Raw genomic sequence first — 22,900 nt, forward strand, 5'->3', positions numbered from 1 at the left:
GAATCTATTGATCAATTTGAGGAAGACTGACAACATTAATTCTTCTAATTCAAAAAATGTCTATTTCTTCATTAGTTAGGTATTCTTTGATTTCTTGCATCAGTGTTTTGTAGTTTTCAGAACATTTTGTTAAATTCATATGTAAGTGTTTCCTATGTTAGGAGGCTTTAGGAATTTTATTCTTTTGATTTCAATTTCTTATTGTTCATTGTGAATATATGGAAATACCCTTGATTTTATATTTTGGCCTTGTATGTGCTACCCTTGCTAACATCATTGAGTTTGCAAACTTTTGTTATTATGCTGCACAATGTAATTTAAAATATTAGTAACATTATGATACTAAAATCTGTAGGTTCACATATATAGTAATAACTCTATTGCTCTGTGTGTTTATTTTATAATAGTGCCAGCTTACCTTATAGTTTACTTGTTTAAGTAATCAATCACATACTTTTCAAATATTCTATAGAGAGCTCATGAAATGATTATACTAATCAAGATGAAATCAGATTGAGAAAGAAGTCTGATTATTACATGGGCAAAGAATATTAAAATATTTTATATAAAATAATCTTATAATTATCTACAATAATGAATTACCTTGTTTTTCTGTCCCTTCAATAGATATGATTGAATATCTAATAAATATGTTTCTTGTCTATTTGCATTGGCTCATCTTACAGTGCAAAATTAAAACAATTTTAACATAAAAGGCTTAAATAAGCATGTTGTTAGCTAATGTTTTATGAGAAAATTATGTAAATAGTTAAATGAAATGATACAGAATTTAGTAGATTAGTAATATCACATAGGTGCACACAATCCTCTATCTGTGGAGTCTAGTTTTTCTATCTAGGAAGATCTCCCTCTTAAACAACCTGATTTGTTTTCTCAAATATTAAGAACCATATCTACAAAGATGATTGGTTTTGGCAGTGTAACAATATTTCAGGAACTTAACTGGACAGTTTAACTAGGGTAATGTGTGACTTCTTTATAGTGAAAGCTTCTCCTGTGAAAGCATGACAGAAGTAGAGCCTCTCAAACAAGTAAATGGTAGCTCCTATTATATTCCAGCCTGGAAGGGTATAGAGAAGTCATCAATTGATTATACGATCAAGTTGAAATCAGACTTAGAAAGGAAGCTATAATTATTCCACAGGCAAAGAATTTTAAAAGGTTTTACATAATGTTACAACTATCTACAATAATGAATTATATTATTGGTTTGCTGTTTCTTCAATAGATATGATTGCATTACTAATAAATATGCTTCTTATCTGCTTGCATTGGCTCATCTTCCAGATTAGGGCAAAATAACATTAGTGGTTGTAGGCAACTGCATTTTCTTCCTACCTTTAAAAGCAATGCGGAAAGGATTCTCTATTTAATAAATGGTGCTGGGAAAACTGGCTAGCCATATGCAAAAAACTGAAACTGGACCCCTTCCTTACACCTTATACAAAAATTAACTCAAGATGGATTAAAGGCTTAACTGTAAAACTAAAACCATAAAAATTCTAGAAGAAAACCTAGGCAATACCATTCAGGACAAAGGCATGGGCAGAGACTTCATGACTAAAACACCAAAGGCAATTGCAACAAAAGCCAAAATTGACAAATGGGATCTAATTAAACTAAAGAGCTTCTGCACAGCAAAAGAAATTATCATCAGTGAACAGGCAACATACAGAATGGGAGAAAATTTTTGCAATCTATCCATCTGACAAAAGGCTAATATCCAGAATCTACAAGGAACTTAAACAAATTTACAAGAAAAATACAACCCCATCAAAAAGTGGGTAAAGGATATGAACAGACACTTCTCAAAACAACACATTTATGCGGCCAACGTATGAAACATATGAAAAAAACTTCATCATCACTGATCATTAGAGAAATGCAAATCAAAACTACAATGAGATACCATCTCATGCCAGTTAGAATGGCGGTCACTAAAAAGTCAGGAAACAACAGAGGCTGGCAAGGATGTGGAGAAACTGGAATGCTTACACGGTTGGTGGGAGTGTAAATTAGGTTCATCCATTGTGGAAGACAGTGTGGCAATTTCTCAATGATCTAGAACCAGAAATACCATTTGACCCAGCAATCCCATTACTGGGTATATTCCCAAAGGATTATAAATCATTCTACTATAAAGACACATGCACACATATGTTTATTGCAGCGCTATTCACAATAGCAAAGACTTGGAACCAACCCAAATGCCCATCAATGATAGACTGGATAAAGAAAATGTGGCATATATATGACATGGAATACTATGCAGCCAAATGAATGAGTTCATGTCCTTGGCAGGGACATGGATGCAACTGGAAACCATCATTAGCAGTAAACACAGGAACAGAAAACCAAACACCGGATGTTCGAGTTGAACCATAAGAACACATGCACCCGGGGAGGGGAACATCACACACCAGGCAGGTCGGGGTGTAGGGGGCAAGGGGAGGGATTTTTAGATTTTCTTCTCTGATTACATTTTTCAAAAACTTAATTATGATGTATTTTGGTGGGGATTTCTCAGCATTTAACCTCTTTGGTGTTCAACTGTCTTCTTGGATCTGTAGGTTTCTGTGTTTTGCTAAATTGGGATAGTTTTCAGCTTTTATTTCCTCAAATATTCTTTCAGCCCCACCCTCTTCTCCACTCTTGTGACTCAGATGGTACTAATGTTGGCTCTTTAGTTCGTATCACACAAGAACTGATGCTATGTTCATAATCTTTCACTCTATTTTATCTGCAGAGTGAATACTACTGTTTTATCCTCAATTTCAGTGATTCAATTCTCTGTCATCTCTACTTTACTACTGGCTAATCCAGTAAATTATTTTTATTTCTCTTGCTGAATCTTTCAGTTTTATAATCTTCATTTGATTCTTTATTTAAAATAAGTTTCATACATCCCATAAAATTTGCCATGTTCATGTCCAAATGAGTGGTTTTTAGTTTATCTATACAGTTGTGCAACTACCACCAATATCTAATTCCATAATGTTTTGGTTTTCCTTAAAAGATACTCCATACCCATTAGCAGTCACTACTCATTCCCTACTCTCTTAGTGTCTGGAAACCACTAACTACTTTTTGCCTCTGGATTTGCCTGTTTGGACATTCTGTATAATAAGTGGCCCTTTCTGTCTGGCTTCTTTCACTTAGAATAATGTATGCAAGGTTCAAGCTTACTATACATATTAATACAGCCATGTGATACTCAATGATGGGGATACATTTTGAGAAATACATCATTAGACAATTTTGTCATTGTGAGAACATCATGGAGTATATTAGGCTATATAGCATAGCCTATTACTCCTAGGTTACAAACTGTACAGCATGTTACTGTACTGAAGCCTGTAGGCAATTGTAATACTATGGTAAGTATCTATATATCTAAACATATCTAAATATAGAAAAGGTACAGTAAAAATACAGGATAAAAGATTAAAAATGTTACACTTGTATAGGGCATTTATCATGAATGAAGTTTGCAGGACTGGAAGTTGTTCCTGGTGCTTGGTGTCAGTGAGTGAGTAGTGAGTGAATGTGAAAGCCTAGGACATTACTGTATACTACCTTAGACTTTATAAAAACTGTATAGTATAAGTAGGTCACACTACATTTATAAACATATTTTTCTGTCTTTAATAATAAGTTAATAGCCGGGCACGGTGGCTCATGCCTGTAATCTTAGCACTCTGGGAGGCCAAGGCGGGCGGATCACTAGTTCAGGAGTTCGAGACCATCCTGACCAACATGGTGAAACCCTGCCTCTGCTAAAAAAAACAAAAATTAGCTGGGTGTGGTGGTGTATGCCTGTAATCCCAGCTACTTGGGAGGCTGAGGCAGGGGAATTGCTTGAACCTGGGAGGCGGATGTTGCAGTGAGCTGAGATTGCACCACTGCACTCCAGCCTGAGTGACAGAGCGAGATTCCATCTCAAAATAATAATAATAATAATAATACATTGACTTTAGCTTACTTTTTAATTATTTTAATTTATAAGCTTTGTAATTTTTTTCACTTTCTGACTTTCATAATAACGCAGGTTAAAACATACATACTGCTATACAAAAATATTTTCTTTAGGTCCTTACTCTATCAGCTTTGATTTACTTTCACATTTTTTTAATTTTAACTTCTGTTTTACTTTTTAAACTTTTTTAAAAAAACTAAGACAAATGCATATATTACCCTAGGCCTATACAGGGTCAGGTTAAGCAGTATAACTGTCTTCCACCTCCACGTCTTATTACACTGGAATGTCTTCAGGAGCAATAACATGCATGAAGCTGTCATCTCCTAGACAAGCATGCCTTTTTCTGGAATGCTTCCTAAAGGACTTGTGTGGGGCTATTCTTGAGGAATTGTCACCCTTTTCAGAAATGTGTCCACGGTGATATGGTCAGTTTATTTTCATCACAGATTTGCTTTTAAGCAGATAATATACCATGGACATTCTTCTCTGTTAGTTAACGCCACGAGGTATTGAGGTCCATGTTTTCAAACTTTAAGGAGCTTCTTGAGGTCTGCAACAGCTTCTTCTGACCCCTTTACTACGAATTTACTTGAGGGTTCTTCTTTTTTTTATCTTCCTGTTCCAGTTCCTATAACTCCTGAACTCTTGGGACTGTTGCTGTGTACACAGTCTGACGATGAAATTTTGTTATGTAGCATATGACTGTACATCATTCTTTTTATTACCAAATAATATTCCACTGTATAGATATGCTATGATTTGATTACTCATTAATCAGTTGCTAGACATTTGAGCTGTTTCCACTTTTTGTTTACTGTGAATAATATTGCTATGTACATTCATATGTAAGTTTTTGAGGCTTGTGTTTTCATTTCTCTTGAGTAAATATCTGGTTAAATTTCTGGGCCACATGGTAGCCTATGTTTAATACTTTGAGGTATAGCCAAACTATTTCCTATAAAAGATGAAATCACTTTATGTTTCTACAAGCAATTTTTGAGGAAATATGTTTCTCACATAGGAGACTCTGAGTTCTATTTAAATCTTTTATTTAGTAGGCATTCACCTGTTAGCACATAACATGTAGGTCTTGACATACTATGGTGGGCCATGGTTCCAATGATGGTTTAAATTTCATAGCCTTTGCAATCTTCTGTTGGTCTGTACAGTACATTTGGTGCCTCTGCAGCTCCCACAGGTATGTACTGATGTTACCTGGGAAGAATGGAAGGGATTTTCCAGGGCTGGCCGCAGGATGTCTCTCTATGAGATAGGGATGTGGTGGGATCTCCCTATTGCTATTGCCAGCTGCCTCTAAGTCTCTAAGTGAGGGAGAAGAGTCTTGGACCCAAGGGATAAAGAGGCTACCAAGGTTTATCTCCTTGTTGTGAACTGGGTCCCTTTTGATGGCTGATTACTTGCACTGAACACAATTTAAATTTTTACTGAAGTAGAAAATACAGAAATGACGACAAATAGTAAGTATCTCAACTAATTTTTGAAAATTGAACATATCTGTGTAACTATGATCTAGAATAAGAAATCCTATATTAGCAGTACCCCAAAAGCCCTCCTCATATTCTTCCCAGGGAAGACCACTCCTCACATGGGGAAGCACTGACCTGACATAACATACTGATTAGTTTTGTCTTTTATTGAACTTTAAATAAACCCAATCCTAAGTATTTATTCTTATGTTTCTAGCTTTGTGTATATGTAGACATTATTTCTTTGAAATCCATCTACCTTGTTATATTTACATGTAGTGGTTCATTCACTCATTTTTTTCCTGTACAGTGTCTGATTGTGAGAACATACCATTATTATCTTTTGTTTTTAAAAATGCTACTATTGACGGGCATTTTGAGTAATACCAGGTTGTGGCTATTATTAGTAATGCTATTACGAGCATACTTGTATGGTGGTTTTGGCAAATGTATGTTTGCATTACTATTAGGTATGTATCTAAGAGTCAAATTTCTCAGTTAGAGGGTATCCATATACTCAGCTTTAATATATACTGCCAAACAATTATCAAAAAGGGTTGTACTAATTTATACTCTACAGTAGTGAATAAGAGGTTCAATTGCTACACATCCTTTTCAAATCTTGTATTGTCTTTTTCATTTTAGCCATTTGATAGATGTGTAATGGTATCTCATTGTAGTTTTATTTTGCATTTCTCAAATAACTAAGGAAATTGAGAACCTTTACATATGCCTATTGGGTGTCTGCATACCTATGATGAAGTTCTATTCAATTGTTTTTTCTTCTTTTTTTTATTATTATACTTTAGGTTTTAGGGTACATGTGCACAATGTGCAGGTTTGTTACATATGTATCCATGTGCCATGTTGTTTGCTGCACCCATTAACTCGTCATTTAGCATTAGGTATATCTCCTAATGCTGTCCCTCCCCACTCCCCCCACCCCACAACAGTCCCCGGAGTGTGATGTTCCCCTTCCTGTGTGCATGAGTTCTCATTGTTCAGTTCAATTTTTTTTAACCACTTTTCCCACTCTGTTGTCTCTATCTTTTTTCACTGATTTGTAAAACGTTCTTTATGTATTCTGAATACGAGTCATTGGCCAGATTTATGTATTGAAAATACCTTCTCTCACTCCATTGCTTGTTTTTTCACTAATTTAATAATGTACTTTGACGAAGATAAGTTCTTACTCTAACATGGTCCCGGTTATTAGTTTTTTTCTTTTATGATTAATGATTTGAAAAGTTTCATTTAGACAACTTTTCCTACTCCAAGATCATGAAAATATATGTTAATAAATATTTTGTTTTCACATTTAGATTTATAATATCTTTTAGAGAATCTAAGATAGCATTTATTAAAATTTCTACAGGAAAATATAACTTTATTTTTGTAATTGTTTTCAAACTCTCTAGGCCCTAAGGCCCTTTTGTTCCCATGGATACACAATTTTTATAACACAGCTTTTGATAACTCAAGGTTTGCTAGGAACTACACTATCAGGTGGTGGCAGATCAGAGGGCATCTTGTCGGCACATCTAGACACTGACAATATTTGCATTGTAGACTTATAACCTCTTTAGAAGTGATAAAATGCATCTATTTTTAAACTCTTGGGGATGTTTATTTTTATCTAGTAAAAAATCATATAAATATTTTAAATATTTTAGATTAAGCATTTTTCTAAGTTACATTCAAACAGTAAAGAACTAAGTATTTTTCTAAATTATATTCAAATAGTAACGGATGATTATCCAAAATAGAATTCTACTTGAATACTTTGGCTTATATGGGATATAACTCCATTAGGCTTAATGGACTACTAAATTATATGAATTTTTGACATTTTATTTGCATACTGTCTGGTGGTCAATTAAACTCATTGTTCCAGTATTAATTTCGTCAGTCATAAAATATGTTACCTTTTACCAGAATCTAAAACTATCAATTTCTAAATGTATGTATCACCATTCTTTGAACCATCCTGTAAATAAGTCACTTCTTAACATGGTTGATTGAATTCAAGTGCCATTATAGACACTAATGAATTGCCACTGTATAGCATGAAGTGGAAAATATGTTTCATTATAGTGAGTCGGAAAATTGTAAGGATAATTTGGCAAAGATATAAAAGTGCATAATAACCATGGTAGATTGTATATATCAAAAGTTGATTTTAGGTGTTTTAGTGAATAAAATTAGTTTGGCTTACTTTTTCCAAAGATACTAATTTTAATTTTCAGAGCTTGGTATCATTAATATTTCCTTATCAAGATGTTACATATAACACTTACTTCTTTATTTTTAAGAGGAAACAAAATTTCAAAATTCTCAGACCCAAGAATCTCTTTTCCCTGTGATAGTGCTGGCAATCCACTTGAGGATAATAAAACATAATAATGATAATAAAGGTAAATTTATTTTATAATAAAGGAATTTACCTACAACTACTAGCAAATAAAGCTATGCTAATATGTCTATCAATGGAAATATCAAATTGCTCACTTTCCAAGAAATCATTGGTGTCAAAATACTTTAGGATATCAATGTTTTATTATTCTTAGAAATAATCTATGACCAAAGGACTTGTTAGATAGCTAAAAGTGTTTTAAAAATTCCATATTAGATCTTGCTTTCAGTATCTGTAACTCTTAAAATGCACATGTCACATATCCAAATAGGCTGGTTTGGTAGTCAATAATGATAAACCATTACTAATTTTATCTATCTTGCAAACAATCAACAACAAGTTAATTAACAACTCGTAGCAAGTAACTACGAGTATTACTGACTGGACTTATTTTTGAATCAGAACCCATGGTTATGTAGTCTTCTATCAAAACATTTCAACTCATAACTTTGAAATAACTATAAATTCCTACAGAAGAAAATAATAAACTTGTTTCCTTATAGTGTAAATCTATAGACCAAATTCAAACACACAGTAAGAAACTGTCCAAGACAAGTCCCAAACAATCAAATGTACAAACTTACAGTGATAAAAATACTTACATCAGCATAGACAGAACCAAGACTCACACATCTTTATTTCAAGATAGAAGTGGTTATCCCATTGGAGATGTATGCATTTTTGCAATGAATAATGGGCAAGAATATTGTCGCTTAAAATATTAACTTTAGGCCGGGTGCAGTGGCTCATGCCTGTAATCCCAGCACTTTGGGTGGCCGAGGCAGGAGGATCACTTGAGGTGAGGAGTTCGAGGCCAGCCTGGTCAACATGGTAAAACCCTGTCTCTACTACTTAAAACAAAACAAAACAAAATATAAAAATTACCTGGGTGTGGCAGTGCATGCCTGTAATCCCAGCTACTTGGGAGACTGAGGCATGAGAATCATTTAAACCCAGGAGGCGGAGGTTGTAGTGAGCTGGGATCGCACCACTGCACACCAGTCGGGGCGACAGAGTGAGACTCTGTCTCAAAAAATAAATAAAATAAAATAAAATAGAATAAAATAAAAAGTTAATGTTAGGCCCTAGAATTTGTATTTATAATATTGACTCATTTTTTAAAGTTAGTTTAACATTATTCACGTATTGTGGCTTACCAAAAAATTGTGTGTTTGTGTGTGATAATCTCACCAGTCTCCACCCGCTAGGATTTCCCAGTATGATGAATAACAAATAAATAATGCAGCATATTCATTCACCTGATGCATTTTCCTTTACATTATCAGTTCTTTAGACCTCTTACAGAATATCAAGTATGTCACAACATGTAAAATTAGGTTGCCTGTCAAGATAATCAAAATCAGCTACATATTTGAGTGAAATTCGTAAGAAAAAGACAGTTCTTGTCCTTTACAAAATAGATTCTTTAAAACTATAAACCATGTATTTTTAGAAAGAACCATCCTCTTTCTTATCCCTATTATTACTGTTAATATAACAGGAGTTCTTATTTATAACCAACTTGATTATTTCCCTAAAGATCATATAAAAATAATCAAGCATTGATTTTTATTTATTTCTTTCTGTTTTCCAGTCATGAAGCTATAGTGCTTCTTTCCTTGCAACATTTATTGGATCCACCCAATCCTTTTCAGCTCCAACCTCAGAAGTCTGGTAGCATTATTTATTACTTCACATCTAGATAATTGGATTACTTACCTATATGGTCTCCTTACTTCCACCTAGTTCCTAGACTAAATAACTTACTGCTGGGATTTATATAATTCCACAGTTAATTGTTATCCAGAATTAATTGTTCCCTTCTTCTTTTTAGTAATAAAACATCCTGAATTTTAGACAGGTACAAGGATGCATAACTAAAGCCCATACTTCCCAGAATCCTTTTTAGCTAGCATTTAAATTTTGGTCAGCAGAGTATGAACACAGTGATGAGTACAGCTATTGATATATATTCTTGATAGATGAATTTCCAGCGTGCCAAATCTTATTTCCCCCTAAATATGGGTTGGAATATAGACTCGACTTGCCATTGTTTTTCAGATTACCACTATTCATAGCTCAGTTCTAGAAAACCATTGAAAATGGTCTCTAGGCATTCTCTTCCTTTCAAAATGTGATCTTGATAATATCAGAAGGTATCAGTATCTTAGATTTGGTAACAGCACTGTAGTTTACAGATTTAATATGCTACTATAGGCAGTATTTAACTCGACCATATCATGATCTCTTTATTATAACTTTGATGCTTTGAAAACTCCTCAACGTGTGGTATCAACACATCTGGCCTCAACAATTATGTGCTTATTTAATTATGTTACTGTTGAGTTACAGCATTTCAAAGTGTCTCTCCCATCTATTCCCTTATACTCAATTATCTTCCTAAGAGGATTGATGTGAAACCTAGAAAACATATTACATATGATAGCGTACATTGTCTTTCTATTTCTATATTCTATTATCCTATTTATACTGTAAAATCTTTGTTAGCATGTGTAATATCTTAAGGCTCTTTTTAACTACAATTTGTGCTCCCTATTTATTTAATTATTGTCAATTTATTCTTATAAAATTTATGTATGTTTAAGGTATACAACATATTTTGATATACATATACATAGTGAACTACAGTCAAGCTAATTAATAAATCTATCCCTTCATATAGTTACTATTTTTTTGATGTGGTGGGAACATTTAGGATCTAGCCTCACTTTAGTAAGTTTCAAGTATACAATATTAGTAACTATACTCCCCATGCTGCACATTAGATCTCTAAAATATAGTCATTCTAGTATATGAAACGTTGTACCATTTGACCAACATCTCCCCATTTCCCTTACACACCCCCCTCCCCACTCCTGGTAAGCATAGTCCTACTTTCTTCTATGATTAGACCTTTTTACTTTCCACATATAAGTAAGATGCTGCAATATTTTTCTTTGGTGTCTGGCTTATTTCACTCAGCATAATGTATTCTAGGTTCATCCAGGTTGTTGCAAAAGACAGGATCTCCTTTTTTAAGGCTGAAAAAATTCCAGTGTGTGTGTGTGTATAATACATATATTCTATATCTATTAAATATAGATGTACAATACATCTCTATTAAATATATATTAAGTACATATCTATTAAATATATTATATATCTTAAATATAGATATATCTATTAAATATCTATTCAATATAGATATACATATATAAATACTAAATTTGTAAATATATATTTAAATATTTAAATATACATAAATAAATATTATTTCTTTATCCATTCATCTATCAACGGACAAATGTGTTGTTTGCATATTTTGACTATTATGAATAATGCTGTAATGGGAGTGCAGATATCTCTTGGAGAGACTTATTTCAATTCTTTTGAATATATACGCAGAAGTAGATTTGTTGGACCATATGGTATTTTTATTTCTAATTTTTTGAGGAATCTCCATATTGTTTTCTATAATAGCTGTACCAACCAATTGACACTCTCACTAACAGTGCTTAAAGTTTCCCTTTTCTCCACATCCTCACCAACACTTGTACTTTTTATTTTTTGATAATAGGCATCCTATCAGATGTAAGGTAATATCTCATTGTGGTTTTAATTTTCATTTCCCTGATGCTTGGTAATGCTGACCACCTTTTCATGTATCTATTGTCCTTCTGTATGTTTTCTTTGGGAAAATGCCTATTCAAGTCTTTTGTCCATTTTTTAATTTTTTTCTACTAAGTTGTATGAGAACTGAAACCATAAAATTCTGATAATTAAACAAAGGGAAACAGCTCCTCAACACTGGTCTTGGTAAAGATATTTTGGATATGACACCATATACAGGCAATGAAAGCAAAAATAAACATGTGGGATTGTATCAGACTAAAAGTCTTTTGCACAGTACAGGAAACAAAATGAAAAGGGAACCTATAAGTGAGAGAAAATATTTTAAAATCATGCTGCTTCTTATTAGCTAACTACTACTTGTTCTTTAACATTTAATTCAAAAGTCAACATTCAACTCAAATACCATCTTCTCCGAGAAGCCGTTTAAGTATTCTTTAATCTTATTTAGATGTACTTCTAGTACTGTGTTCCTTACAGGATTTTTTATCTTCAGGAAACAGAATTCCATGTTTAAACTATAATAAAGAGTTAAGGAAATGACGAGCTCACAGAAAAGGAAGACTAAAGATGGTTCTGAATTCTGAGTTGGTTCAACCAATGATTCAGTGACGCCATCAGAAGACAGTTCAGTCTTGACTCTCTGCTCTGCAGTCTCCAATATGGCTTCATGCGACAATTACGATTTTGGAAATCATTTCCTCATTTATTTTCACTGGGAAGAGAGAAGCTTCCTATCACTTTCTCTTAAGAGCAATAAAACCATATCCAGAACTCCTCAGTAACCTCTCCTGGAGACTCTCATGGCTTAAATTGACTTAGGCATACCTATCCTTGAAAAAATCATGTCTGGCAAGGAGAATAGGGTTCATGATTACTTCAGACTAATTACTTGGAGTAGAACAGACATTGGTGAATACATCCATTACATCCCCTACACTCCTATAACAACCCGTACTGAATCTGAGCATTTATCAGACTGAACTTAAATTGTTGGTTTACTAATGTTGGACCTGCACTAAACATTAAGCTCTTTCTTGAGAGTAAAGACAGTATTATATTCAAGTCTATGTTTGCTCTACCTAGCACAGTGCCTACAACATATTATCTACATAATTATATCTTAATTTAAAATTCCAGATTAATCATTTAAAAACATTGTGGATAATGCCCAATTCCTAGGTTATTTAGCTTTGAAATATCTGTAAAGATAAACATATAGAGTAATGGAATAAAAATGATATAAAAATAAAATGGTATTGAATAAAAATGAGAGTAATGGAATAAAAATGAGAGATAAACTCATACATCTATAGCCAATTGATTTTAGACATGAGGGCCAAGACTATTCAATTGGGAAAGAATAGACTCTTCAAAAAAATTGGACTGGGACAACTGGATATATTAGATTGGTGCAAAAATAATTGCAGTTTTTACCATAAAAGTAATACCAAAACCACAATTACTCTTGCACCAACCAAATACTATTGCAAAAATAGAATGAAGTTGGACTCACACCATATACAAAAATTACCTCAAAGTTGATCAAAAACCTAATTATAAGAGCTAAAGCAAAACTGTTAGAAGAAAACAAAGAGGTAAATCTTTATGATGTTGGATTTGGCAATGAATTCTTAGACATGACACCAAAAGTACAAGCAACAAAAGAAAGTATAAATTGAACTTCATCAAAATTTAAAATTTTGGCGCATTAAATAATATTTTAAAGAAATTGAAAAGACAATCTACAGAATGGGAAAAAATACTTGCAAATCATTTATCTGATAGGGATCTAGCATCTAGATTGTATAAAAAACCCTTACAATGCAACAACAACAAATCATCAGTCCAACTAAGAAATGGGCAAAGAACTCGAATAGACGTTTCTCCAAAAAAGATATACAAATGGCCAAGAAGCATATGAAAAGATGTTCAACATTATTAGTTATTAGGGATAACCAAAATGAGATACGCCTTCACATCCGTAAGAATAGCTGTATAATTTTAAAAATCAAAAATAAGTGATGGCAAAAATGTGAAGAAACTGAAACTCGCATACATTGCTGGTGGAAATACTATAAAATGGTTCATTTCTTTTCTTTTTTTTTTTGAGGAAGAGTCTTGCTCTGTTGCCCAGGCTGGAGTGCAGTGGTGTGATCTCGGCTCACTGTAACCTCCGTCTCCCGGGTTCAAGCAATTCTCCTGCCTCAGCCTTCCAAGTAGCTGGAATTACAGGTGCACACCACCAAGCCCAGCTAATTTTTGTATTTTTTTAGTAGAGATGGGGTTTCACTATGTTGGCCAGCCTGGTCTCGAACTCCTGACCTTGTGATCTGCCCGCCTCAGCCAACATGGTTCATTTCGAACTGTGGAAAACATTTTGGTGGTTCCTCAAAAAGTTAAAAATAGAACAACCATATTAACTGGCAATTCCACTCCTAGGAGTATACCCAAAAGAAGTAAAAACAGGTTATCAAACAAATACACTCGTGTTCTTAGCAGCACTATTCACAATTGCCAAAAGGTAGAAACAGCCCAAATATCAATCAAGGGATGAAGTGACAAATAAATTGTGGTATGAAAATACAATGAGATGGGGTGCAGTGGCTCACGTCTGAATCCCCAACAATTTGGGAGGCTGAGGGGAGTGCATCACTTGAGGTCAGCAGTTCAAGACCAGCCTGGCCAACTTGGTGAAACCTTGTCTCTACTAAAAATATAAAAAATTAGCCAGGCGCAGTTGTGTGTGCCTGTAATCTCAGTTACTGGGGAGGCTGAGGCAAAAGAATAGCTAAAACCCAGGAGGCAGAGGTTGCAATAAGTTGAGGTCTTACCACCGCACTCCAGTCTTAGCAACAGAGTGAGACTATGTCTCAAAAAAAAAGAAATACTATTACATGACATAATCTGAATAAACTTTGAAACGTAAAGATAAGTGAAAGAAGCCAAACACAAAAGGTCACATACTGTGTAATTCTATTTATGTGAAATACTCACAATAGGTAACTACAAAGACACACTTCAGGTTGGTGACTGCCAGGGATCTGGCAGGGGAGAGGAGAATGGGGAGCAACTGCTTAGTGGGTAAAGGGTTTTCTTTTGTGGTGCTGAAATGTTTTGAAACTAGATGGAAGCAGTGGGTGCCCATCTTTGTGAATACACAAAATGACACTGGGCTGTTTAAAATATTTGATTTTTAGGTTTTGTAAATTTTATCTCACTAAAAAATATTTTGTAAAAATTACCTCATTTATGTGCCTAATTATATTTCTATCATCAAATCATAAAATATGGAGGTTATATGGAGGCAAAAACCATGTTAAATATTAGGAGATAGAAATACATATGTGCTGAGGATATTCAAGAGGCTAATCAACAGTATACCCTCTCTATTGATGATTTCTGCATTAGGAAATGGCTCATATGCAGATGCTACTCTGGAATTCATATGTAAAGCAACAATAATATAATAACTTGAGTTTGAAAAATAAATTTTATATCTATTTATATGAATAAGTAATATTTTCTTTACTGTGACAATTCACCTATTTTTCTTTCAAATCTAACCTAATGTAGTCTGTGAAATCTGTGAAAACGATTTGCAAGTTCATTGCTAGTATCAGATTTGAATAAGATGAAAAGTAGATTAAGAGCCACTTAAAACGATTTAAATTGCTGCCTGTCTAAGGAAACATATTAAACATTATCCAAGGACTATTTTGAAAATCTATGGTATTAACTTACTGTAACAGAACCAAATATACCCAACATGAACCAGAACATATTGAAACATTACAAAAGCTAATTCATGGACAGATGCTTAAGCAATACGACCAAAAATAAAGTATTTGAGCCAAATTACTATTACCTCTAAGTATGATAATTACCAGAACAGCTGATGTTTAAAATGAACCTATGCTGATTTGGCCACTGAGCAACATATATAATAAAGAATAATTATTCCTAATTCCCTCTTTCACCTTCCAGAAACAACAACTGACACAGGAAAACAAATGCTTTATCTGACAACTTATAGATTATGTATGCCATTGATTTAAGTTCTCTTTATTTTTAACAAAGTAAGTATATGTATATGAGGGTGTGTGTTATAAAAATGATGAATGATAAGTAACCAAACTAGCTGAGAAGTGTTTAATATTTTGGAGTATTTTGATTCAGGTCAATACCAGTTTTAGGGGGCATGGAGATATACCATGTAGTACAAATTATTATTAGTAAAATATGTACTCTGCAAGGCAGGCTGGAGAAAATTCAGGAGATGAGGGGGAAAGTGTGAGGATTGTTTAAGTAAGGGTATGCATTCAAGGATAATCTTTATACTGACAGAGGAACGAACAAGTTGGGGCTGCCTGAGGGGCTTAGATTTGGAGGCTTGCAAATGTCATCTAGAGAAAGAAGAGTTTGTTCATTGAGGTTGGAAATAGAAGCATATAGGGTCATTCCTATGCGCCTTGGCATCCAATTCTAGGTTCTTGATTAAATTGCATGAATGGAGTTCTGGGAACTCAGGCACTGAATGTGTGAAGTTTCCTTTCTTTGAACGCTCATTTTTCTGTATTTATGTACAGATAAACACCTGCAAAGGTGTTTCCAGAATGTTATGGATAAAAATTTCCAGATAGAATATTCGAGGTCTATTTTTTCTTTCTTTTCTAAACTTTTTTGTTTGAATATTTTCAATAAACATTTGTAGTATTTTTCAGCAACAGTAGTGATTTTTTCTTAACAAAAAAGGTATAAAACTACAAGCAACTATGCCAAGAAATTAATAGCATTAAATTATGAGTGTGGAAATACAAATTATTATTTGCTTCTTAGTATTTTTGAAAATTTCCAAAGTAAAAAATTCAATCAGAAATTTCTATCAGCTCAAAAAATTTACAGTGACAACTCTTCCATTTTCAATTTCATCCATACAATTTCGAACAAAATGCTAATCATCAGTGTTTGCAGCTACCAAAATCCCTCGTATTGAAAAACAAAATGTACTGTTCCAAATATATTTATATTTTCCTTATTAAAGGCAGCATCCACTAACACTGTAAAGTATCAAATAAAACACTGTTATAAAACCCAATATCTTATTCAGCTTTTAGGGAAGGTATATAATTTTTGTTTCTGCCAGTCTACACTGCTTGTTTCCCAACCTCCCTTCCACAACGTATCACTTTGAATTTTAAAGGCCATGCCTGTTTTGGTTTTAATTTAGTATTATGATAGTAAAATAATATTGCCTGAAAACATTTGAAATCATCTAAGGGGAATTAAAAAGTAGTTCTGGTTACAAATTCTAAAGATATTGCAGATCCAACTTAGAAACTTAAAGAAAAGGAAATATATCCTGTAAAGAGGAGTAGAAGTTATACAAAGATAATCTCCTTATCACCCCCTAATTATTTTATATAGGAGCACTATAGACACTACTTTTATGTATCGTATACTCCACACAGTAGTGTGGTAGTAAATGTTTAACAGTCAGCTGTCCAAACAGTGGGGGAGGGGTCCTGATTTGCAGGGTTTGCAGATTCCTGTGTTGCAAACACTCTCATCATGGCCTACTTCAAAATACCAAGGTGATGATACTGAACGCAGAGTTGGGAAGAGTTGTACACAACAGGCTCCTGCAAATTGGCTCCAGGCAGCTTCTGCATACCACTCTCACATTGCTTTTATATCTTTTTAAATTTTATAATAGAAGACGATATTGCTTAGCTTTTCCAAAACAATTACGTCATTCCAATAATGTTAATATCAAGTCTTATATTTACAACTATATAACATATATGTTTATTGCTATTTTGCAATAAAAATTAAACACTGATTCTTAAGAGGACCTTAATAAAATACTGTTTAATATTTTTCTATCTTTAGAAAACATAATTTAAACATGTAGTTGCAAAGTATTTTAGGAGGCATAATTATTATAAAATCATATAATATATATATATTGTACTTAATATAACGAGGTATTTTAAAATCTATTATTGTATGCTATTGAATTCAGGGCTGTATCATGACTTTAGTGGGTCCAAAGCACTTTTGCCTTTGTTAGCTCCTTCTTCCCTAAAACATATATTAAAAAATAAATACATAAATTCAGCAATAGATATAGAAAAATAATATTTTATGACTATGTAGGTATAGAAACATATTTAATCCTGCCTGGATTCATTATTAGATATTCATTATGACTATGTTCATTTTTTTTACAATTTAAAAAGTAAAATTAAATCCTTTCATGAGTCCCTAAAAATATCCTGAGCCCTAGGCCCTGTATCTACTGTGACTAATAGACTGGTTGGCCCCGTTGAAATGTAGTAAATTTGTAAACACATTATTTTACTAAATATCTATATTTTTATATTACAAGAATCAAGAAAATGCATACTATTTTACTATGTCTACCTTTTCAAACCTATCATTGATTATGTATACCTTCTCTTTCATCTCTTTAATAATCTAGCCAGTCTCTCTCATATATTAGTATTTTTAGAAAAACTGATTGTGGTATTCATTTACCCCCACTATTTAATTTTTTAAAAATTTTTGTTATTCACTTCATTATTTATTCTTTGTACTTTATTTTGGTTTATTTTGTTGTTCTTAAATTTCTTACATGAGATATATAGCTCATTAATGTTCAGCTTTTGTATTTGTTTTAAATATGAATAGTTAAGACTATAGATTTTTCTCTAAGTAGTGCTTTTTCCATATTTCAGAAGTTTTGGCAAGTAATACTTCCAGTATTATTCAACTCCAAGTATTTTCTAATTTCTACCTCAATTACCTCTTTGTCATATGAGATAGTGCTTACATTTTAAAATTTGCTCTTTCCTGGCATTTCAAGTTCAATTTTTTAATTTCAGTTTGAAACCTTTTGCATTACAGTAACAGAATGCGGTCTGTCTGAAACTGATTCTTTAAAACATTCAGAAACTTGCTTTTTGGTGTCATATACAGTTAATCTTCATAAATGTTGTATGTGTACATACATTTTTGTTCCCTTTTTGATCAGGGTTCCATATATCTTATAAATCAAGGTGATTCATTATATTGTACAATTTTTAAATGATTTTTATATGCTTGACCTATCATTTACTGAGAAAGTTATGTTAAAATTTTGCCATTTTTTAAAATACAAAGAGGCTACGCTATTAGAAAATTATAAATTATAATTTATTATACCTTTGTGATAAAGACAACCTATTAGCAGTGAAGATTTTCTATCTTTGCTTTCTGTTTTAAATTCTATTTTTTTTTTTTTTTTTTGAGACACAGTCTCACTCTGTCACCCAGGCTGGAGTGCAGTGGCGCGATCTTGGCTCACTGCAAGCTCCGCCTCCTGGGTTCATGTCATTCTCCTGCCTCAGCCTCCCGCGTAGCTGGGGCTACAGGTGCCTGCCACCTTGCCTGGCTAATTTTTTGTATTTTTAGTAGAGACGGAGTTTCACCGTGTTAGCCAGGATGGTCTCGATCTCCTGACCTCGTGATCCACCCAACTCGGCCTCCCAAAGTGCTGGGATTATAGGCGTGAGCTACCGCACCCGGCCCTAAATTCTATTTTACATAATACTAATACAACTACATCAGTTTTCTTTTGCTTAGAATTTGCTTGATATTGTAAAAGTTATCAAACTCAAAATGGAGATGCTTGCGTCAAACCCCAACAAAACATAGATAAAGATGAGAGGTTAAGAAGCGAGGACCCTCGCACACTCATGCTTATGATCAGAACAATTACAAATGTCTGTAACAAAAACTTTTGCCAATTACTTTTCAAACTTGAGCTTGCTACATGAGTTACAGGATAGCTAGCTGGATGCATAAGAACACTTGACTAACACTGTCTCCATAATGAACTGGTATCGACTCCTGAGATAAGCCCTTGTCACCAATATCCTCTCTGTTTCGAAACAAATTACATGTTCTTTTTCCTTTTGTCTTTAAAAGTTTCCCCATTCCTCAATCTCTTTGGATAGGCCTATAAATCCTATAGCCTGCATATACTGGAAGTACAAATCCCTTGCACACTCCTGAATAAACTCAGTGTCTTCGGAGACTCTCTCTTCGTCTTTTATTTAGGTTGACATATCTAGAGTCAGAAGTGGAGCAAGATTACCTTTGGAAAAAAGCAGTAATTCTCAAGAACGGTGTGCAGCAGTCACCTGAGCCCTCTGCTCTCCCCTTCCACACCTCACCTTTAGTGTCTGGTGAGTCTCCTCTCAGGCCAAGATGCCCTATTTTTGGCAGATGTTTCCCGCTGACTTTATTTGAGATCTGACTTAGATAAATCCACCTTAATAGGGAACCTGCATTTGTCCTAGGAAGACAAAAGACTTTTTGCATTTTTAAAACAAGTCCTTTCTATTACAGACACATTTTGAATTTCTGGTAAGTATACACTTTAAATTTCATACAGCAAGGAAAATGATTTTCTTTGCTCTGAAAGATTAATAAGAAATGGAATGGGATCTTCAAGTTCTAATGGCATTCCAGAACAACCTTCTTTCAGGGGTTCTAGGAGAGCCATATTATAGCACATTATTGTACACATTTTTAAACTGATGAGGAAATTACACACAAAAAAATCAGAGCTTGGCCAAGAGCAGTGGCTCACACATTTAACTCCAGCACTATGGGAAGCTGAGGTGGGTGGATTTCTTGAGCCCAGGAGTTCAAGACCAGCCTGAGCAATGTGACAAAATCCCATCTCTACAAAAAATTCAAAAATTAGCCAGGCATGGTGGTATGGGCCTGTAGCCCCAGTTACTCAGCACATGGAAGGAGGATTCCCTGAGCCCAGGAGGTCAAGGCTGCAGTGAGCCGTGATTATGCCACTTCACTCCAGCCTGGGTGACAGAGTAAGACCCTGACTCACTCTCTCTCTCTCTCTCTCTCTCTCTCTCTCTCTATATATATATATATATATATATATATATATATATATACATATACATATATATTCAGAGCTCAATGGCCATTATTTGAACTCTGTGAGAAAACCGAATCTATAAGATTTACATGTACAGGCTTTCAAGTTCTCTATGTATTGTTTTTCTTCTGCCTACTCTGAATCTGCTGAATTTTTTTTGCTTGTATTAAAATAAAAACTGAATGCTTCAACAGTCTTTGTAGTTACACATTTAAATAAAAACAGGGAAAATCTCACTCAAAGATTGTTTTTCTAATGGCATTCCAATCACATAAGGTGGCAAGGAATTAACCCCTAACTCAATTGAAAATGAAAAAAAGGGGAAATGGAGTAAAATATGCATTTTTTTTAGAAAAAAATTTCTATGAAAACTGCTTTACCCAAAATTTAGTTTATAGCCATGATAAGATTACAGATCAGAACATATTAATGTCTCATGTCTAAAATTCTAAAATGAAAGCTATAATAATCTTTGTGTGTATATATGTGTTCATGTGTGTTTACACATGTAGTATGTTGTGTTTACAGGGTAAAATGTAGCATAATTGGTCAGAAATACCTTAAGAAATTCTATTGATTGGTTTTAATAAATGAGAACTTAATACTTAAGACTGTTAGTATTGTCTTATTAAAATTCTTATAAAATTCTCATAAATGAGAATTTAATACTTAAGACTGTTAAAATATTTGCTAATTTATCCAAATACCTTTTAGTTCATATGCTTTGAGTAAATCTTTAATAAATAAGGTGGCTTTAAATTTGTTGGTAAAATAAAAATAAAATTATCTTTAGAATTGTTAGCATATATTTTTTAGCCTGGGTTTAATGGCCAGACAGTTTTATATTAGTCTCTAAAATGCTTTAAGGGCATAAAATTATATAAGCAGCTTAAAAGCAAAATGATCAGCCAGGCGCGGTGGCTCATGCCTGTAACCCCAGCACTTTGGGAGGCCGAGGCACGCGGATCACGAGATCAGGAGATCAAGACTATCCTGGCTAACATGGTGAAACCCCGTCTCTACTAAAAATACAAAAAATTAGCTGGGTGTGGTGGTGGGCGCCTGTAGTCCCAGCTACTCGGGAGGCTGAGGCAGAAGAATGGCGTGAACGCAGGAGGCGGAGCTTGCAGTGAGCCAAGATGCACCACTGCATTCCATCCTGGGTGACAGAGCAAGACTCCGTCTCAAAAATAAATAAATAAATAAATAATAAATAAATAAATAAATACATTAGGTAAATACAAATGAGACAAACTTTATAAATGAACTTTTTATGTAATTTAAAATATTAAAGTTAAATTAAGCAATAGATATTCATAAAAAGTCTGGGTCATATCCAAATGAGATAAAATACTGAAAAATAAATGGTTGAACATGAAGTTTAAAATTCTATACTTTTAAATTCATATTACAAAAGTATCACAGCACCCATGCATGCCACCCAGGGGCCTCAGGATCAGACTGCCTGGAGTCTATCAATAGCACTATGGGTGCCTGCAAGTGTGGCCTAGGAGCCTGAAGACTGGACCACCCAGCACCCATCCCTGACACACTCAAAGCTCATTGTACTCATCAGGGACCTAAGAATCAGTTTGCTCAGGGCACACAGTCCACTTCACTGGTGGAACTGCTATGCACCTCTGGTACTAGGGGCTGTGAGGCCAGCTTGCACAGGGCTCACAGTGGACCTTCCAGTGTTCACATGTGCCATCTATGGCCCCATGGAATGGCTCACCACACATGGGACTCACCACTGCTGCTACCAGCAAACCCACTCCCTTCAGTAGAGGGGCAACCATGCACTTACACATGACCCCAGAGACCCAAGGATTGGCCTGCCTGATGTCCCTGTCCCCAGCAAAACCACTCCACATGCTACACAAACAACCACAACCTAAACCATGAGGAATACACAGACATAACTGATGTTGATTACAGCCAAATAAATCATATGAAGACTACCTTACTGTACAGTCACAGAATCAAAGCCAAAGTATCCTATTCAACTGACACTATAAATACATCTGAAGGAAAAATACAACCTATGAAAGCTATTTCATAACACTGGAAGAAACAACAGTTACACCAGATGCACAGATATCCAGGTATGAACACAAGAAACACTAAAGGGTAAAGAAACATTGCATCACCCAAGGAACATAATAATACTCCAGGAAGAGACCACAGAAGAAAATGTTTTAAATGCATGAAAACCAAAAGAATGATCTTAAGAAAACTCAGTGAGATAAAAGAACAAACAATTAGCCAATAAATAGAAATCAGGGAAAAACTGATTATCTAAATTAATAATTCTACAAAGTAATAGATATCACTATAAAAATCCAAATCTTGAAAACAAAGAATTTAATGAACAAAATAAAAAATACAAAAGATAGCTTCAATAACAGCATAGATCA

At 34.0% G+C, this 22,900-nt stretch overlaps 1 protein-coding gene across 8 annotated transcripts in view; it reads right to left on the minus strand.

Annotated features, from left to right (window-relative positions):
- The window catches only part of ATRNL1 (attractin like 1), an 853,525-nt gene that overhangs the window by 312,188 nt on the left and 518,437 nt on the right, over positions 1-22,900 (minus strand). Inside the window, exon 26 of one of the 8 annotated variants that reach the window (XM_030806617.1) lies at positions 11,478-12,245. The exons of 6 other annotated variants lie outside the window; for them this stretch is intronic. In XM_030806617.1, coding sequence (XP_030662477.1) covers positions 12,199-12,245 — 47 coding nt within the window. In that variant the 3' untranslated portion in view covers positions 11,478-12,198. Of the gene's footprint in view, positions 1-11,477; positions 12,246-22,900 lie in introns of those variants that run through there. One more of the 8 variants, XM_030806612.1, reaches the window with a different exon arrangement.

The sequence above is a fragment of the Nomascus leucogenys genome, chromosome 3 (genome assembly GCF_006542625.1).
Source record: "Nomascus leucogenys isolate Asia chromosome 3, Asia_NLE_v1, whole genome shotgun sequence".
In the NCBI taxonomy this organism is placed as follows: domain Eukaryota; kingdom Metazoa; phylum Chordata; class Mammalia; order Primates; family Hylobatidae; genus Nomascus; species Nomascus leucogenys.